General features: G+C 53.3%; 1 protein-coding gene across 4 annotated transcripts in view; it reads left to right on the forward strand.

Moving 5' to 3' along the window:
- The window catches only part of Cep104 (centrosomal protein 104), a 37,718-nt gene that overhangs the window by 15,667 nt on the left and 18,515 nt on the right, over positions 1 to 3,536 (forward strand). For all 4 annotated transcript variants that reach the window (XM_026790012.1, XM_013354299.2, XM_026790013.1 and 1 more), the window contains 3 exons: positions 1,226 to 1,423; positions 1,889 to 2,056; positions 2,554 to 2,727. In XM_026790012.1, the coding sequence (XP_026645813.1) occupies positions 1,226 to 1,423; positions 1,889 to 2,056; positions 2,554 to 2,727 (540 nt within the window). The remainder of the gene's footprint in view (positions 1 to 1,225; positions 1,424 to 1,888; positions 2,057 to 2,553; positions 2,728 to 3,536) is intronic.

The raw sequence follows: 3,536 nt of genomic DNA on the forward strand, positions 1-3,536 counted from the left end.
GGCCGGGGTGCGGCAGGGGTAATGGGGCCCCACCGCCCCTATTACTACACTCCCCGGCTCCTTGTCTCTGGACTGCCTGCTGTCACGGCAGCACCTTTTGCCCATGGGTCCTCACTTCAGTCAGCTGGACCAACTTAGCCATGCACTCCAGCCTCTGCAGCAGCCGCGAGAGCAGAGCAGATCCCTGTGCTGACTGCCCCACCAGGCCTCTACCCACATGTCCATCTTAGGGTCCCGATGCCCTTGTGGCCTGGCCTTCCCTGTGTCTGGGGTTCACACAGTGATTTTACACATGTGTGCACTCACCGTGGCCTAGCCTTCCCTGTGTCTCGGGTCCACACAGTGATTTGATGCATGTGTGCACTCACCGTGGCCTAGCCTTCCCTGTGTCTCGGGTCCACACAGTGATTTGATGCATGTGTGCACTCACCGTGGCCTAGCCTTCCCTGTGTCTCGGGTCCACACAGTGATTTGATGCATGTGTGCACTCACCGTGGCCTAGCCTTCCCTGTGTCTCGGGTCCACACAGTGATTTGATGCATGTGTGCACTCACCGTGGCCTAGCCTTCCCTGTGTCTCGGGTCCACACAGTGATTTGATGCATGTGTGCACTCACCCACTCCCAGCACCGTGTGCTCCCTCTCCGCTCTCACCCTGCTGTGTCCTTGCCTCTTCACTTCTGTGCCTTTGTCTCTGACTGAATGGGGCTGTGAGGGCAGAAGGTCCATCTTCCCTGCTGTGTGGGCACCAAGAGCAGTGCCTGGTGATTTAGGTGCTGAGGACTGAAGGCTGAGTTGGCAGCTGCCTCACCAAGGAACACCACAGAGGAGGCTTGTTACAGCTTCCCTCACTGGGCCCCAGAGGAGAAGCATGTTTATTGCTCTATGCAATGCAGTAAGAGTATGTCAACAGACACTAGTCTGAAAAATAATGGGATGACCCTTCCTCCTGTCCTCTGTGTCAGCCGAACTGGAGTGGCTGCAGGTGACTAGTGTGTGTCTGAGCTGACCTCTGAGGTGGCAGTGCTGCTGCTCCGTGTCTGGGTGAGTCTGACAGGAATGGAAGGCTTCATCAATTTTTTCCAGTTACAGCCCACTTGTAGGAATTATTCTAACCTGGTGCTTAGCAGACTGACTCCTTTAGAGCTCTCGCCCAGCAGTCTGTGAGGAGACACCCCAGCAGAGCACCCACCCCCAGCACTCTGCTCACCTCTGCACACCTCCAGGTGGACGCTGTGCCCTACGATGAACGGCCTCTTCCCATTACTCGGAAGCAACTGGGGGAAGCATCCACTGAGCCCGAAGTGAAAGACGCAGACAGCAGTGACATCCGGAGACGGGGTGTCTCAGGGGAACCAGAGCCCTTGACAGAGAAGGCCTTGAGAGAAGCCAGTTCTGCCATTGACATCTTAGGCGAACCCTTGGTAAAAATCAAAACCAAGTTATGCATGTGTATGGCATGCAAGTGTGCAGATACATGCAGACACAGAGCATACCAGCATAGGGAGAGAGGGGAAACAGACACAGCGAACACCAGTATAGGGAAAGGGGAAACAGACACAGAGAACACCAGTATAGGGAGAGGGGGGAAAATTGCTGCAGGGGTTTTGCTTTGTTTAACGTGTGTGTGTCCTAACCCTAACCGTGTGTGTGTGTGTGTGTGTGTGTGTGTGTGTGTGTGTGTGTGTGTGTGTGTGTACATCCTGCCATTCACATGTGGAGGTCTCAGGTCTTAATTTCCCCCCAGTGTAGCTGAGCTCTCCCCCTCAATTCTGCAGAGGGCTTCCTCCTACAGAAGAGTTTTGAAGTGCAGGATGGCAGTTGGGATGGCCGTGTGGGGCTGGACAGTCTGCCTCCTGAGCTGAGACAGTACTGCTGTTGGCTGGCAGGTGGCTGGGGCCTATTCTAAGACGTGGTCCTGCCGGGAAGATGCCCTGCTGGCGCTGTACCAGAAGCTGATGGAGATGCCTGTTGGAACCCAGAAGGAGGATTTGAAAAACATGCTGAGAGCATCTGTCTTTCTCATCAGAAGAGCCATAAAGGACATCGTGACCTCAGTAAGTCCCTCTGCCTGCTGTCCCCAGGTCATTGACATAACTGTGACTTAGCTTTCAGTGAGACCAGGAATGAGGGTTCTCCAGTAAGAGGCACATCCTAGCTCCAGGACAATGGCAGATGGGAGATGCCATGCTTCCTGGGCACGTCTCTGCTCTGCACAGCCCCTGTTTCCACACAGAGCTCAGCAGGTATGCTGAGTACTCTCCTTCTCGTGAGACAGTGGGGCCAACGAGCTGAGTTCCTTTTTGTAGCTCCGGACAGGCTTTAGATTGAGTGTTCAGAAATGAAAAGTGGAGAGGCTGGGTGTCTCTCAGGAGTGCTGAGCTGGCATCACGTGGTCAGGAGGGTCAAGTGGGGGGGCCACAGTGAGCAGGGCTCTGGGTGTGGGGTGCTGTACTTGGAAGCAGTTTGTAGTATGAGGTTCACATTTGTTGGTCTCCTGTTTCCTCCTGAACTCCCACCACAGTGGCTGATGTGTCTGATCTCGTTTCTTCAGGTCTTTCAGGCCTCATTGAAGTTGGTGAAAATGATAATTACCCAGTACATTCCCAAGCACAAGCTGAGCAAACTGGAGACGACGCACTGTGTAGAGAGGACCGTTCCCCTTTTACTCGCCAGAACCGGAGATTCCTCTGCTCGCCTCCGTGTCATGGCTCTGAATTTCATTCAGGTCTGAACCTCCCCATCACCTTCCTGTGATTGTCTGACTCTGCCTCACAGGGTTCTCTACTGCTGATCCTCAGACAGCTGCCATGATGCTCCCCAGTGCTGGGAGGAATGAGCTCTCTACACCAGCTTGTGTTGTTGTTTTTGAGACAGCCTCATTCTGTAATGCAGGCTGGACTTGAACTCACCATGTAGTCCAGGCTGGCTCCTTGAGACTCAGTGATCTTCCTGCCCTAGCTTTCCAAGTGCTCAGATTGCAAGCATGACTCCACGCCCAGCTTATCGGAGATAAAAATAAAGATTGTATAAAGCTAGGGAGATGATTCAGCAGTTAGAGCAGTTGCTGATTCACAGATACAATCCTTTGAACCCACATAAACACAGGGTGAGCATGGAGCAAGCTGCCTAGCAAGACTAGCCATGTTGGCAGTCTCTGGGTTCAATTAAGAGACCCTTCCTCAAATAAGATGGACTAGGTATGGACGAAGATTCCTGAAATCAACTCGAGCCTCCACATGCACCTACACACATGCTGGTATACATAGATATTCACACACATGCCATTCATATGAACAAAGAAAGGGCTGGAGCAATGGCTCAGTGGGTAAAAGGCGCCTGTCACCAAGCCTGACAACCTGAGTTTACTCCCTGAGATGGACTCACAGGGTTGAAGGAGAGAACTCCAGCAAACTGTCTTTGCCCTCCACTCTCCATCTGCGGTGTGCTCACACCCACACACATGCCGAGATCTGTGGTGTGCTCACACCCACACACATGTCTTTTCCCTCCACTCTCCGTCTGTGGTGTGCTCAC

The sequence above is a fragment of the Microtus ochrogaster genome, unplaced genomic scaffold (assembly GCF_000317375.1).
Source record: "Microtus ochrogaster isolate Prairie Vole_2 unplaced genomic scaffold, MicOch1.0 UNK38, whole genome shotgun sequence".
In the NCBI taxonomy this organism is placed as follows: Eukaryota; Metazoa; Chordata; class Mammalia; order Rodentia; family Cricetidae; genus Microtus; species Microtus ochrogaster.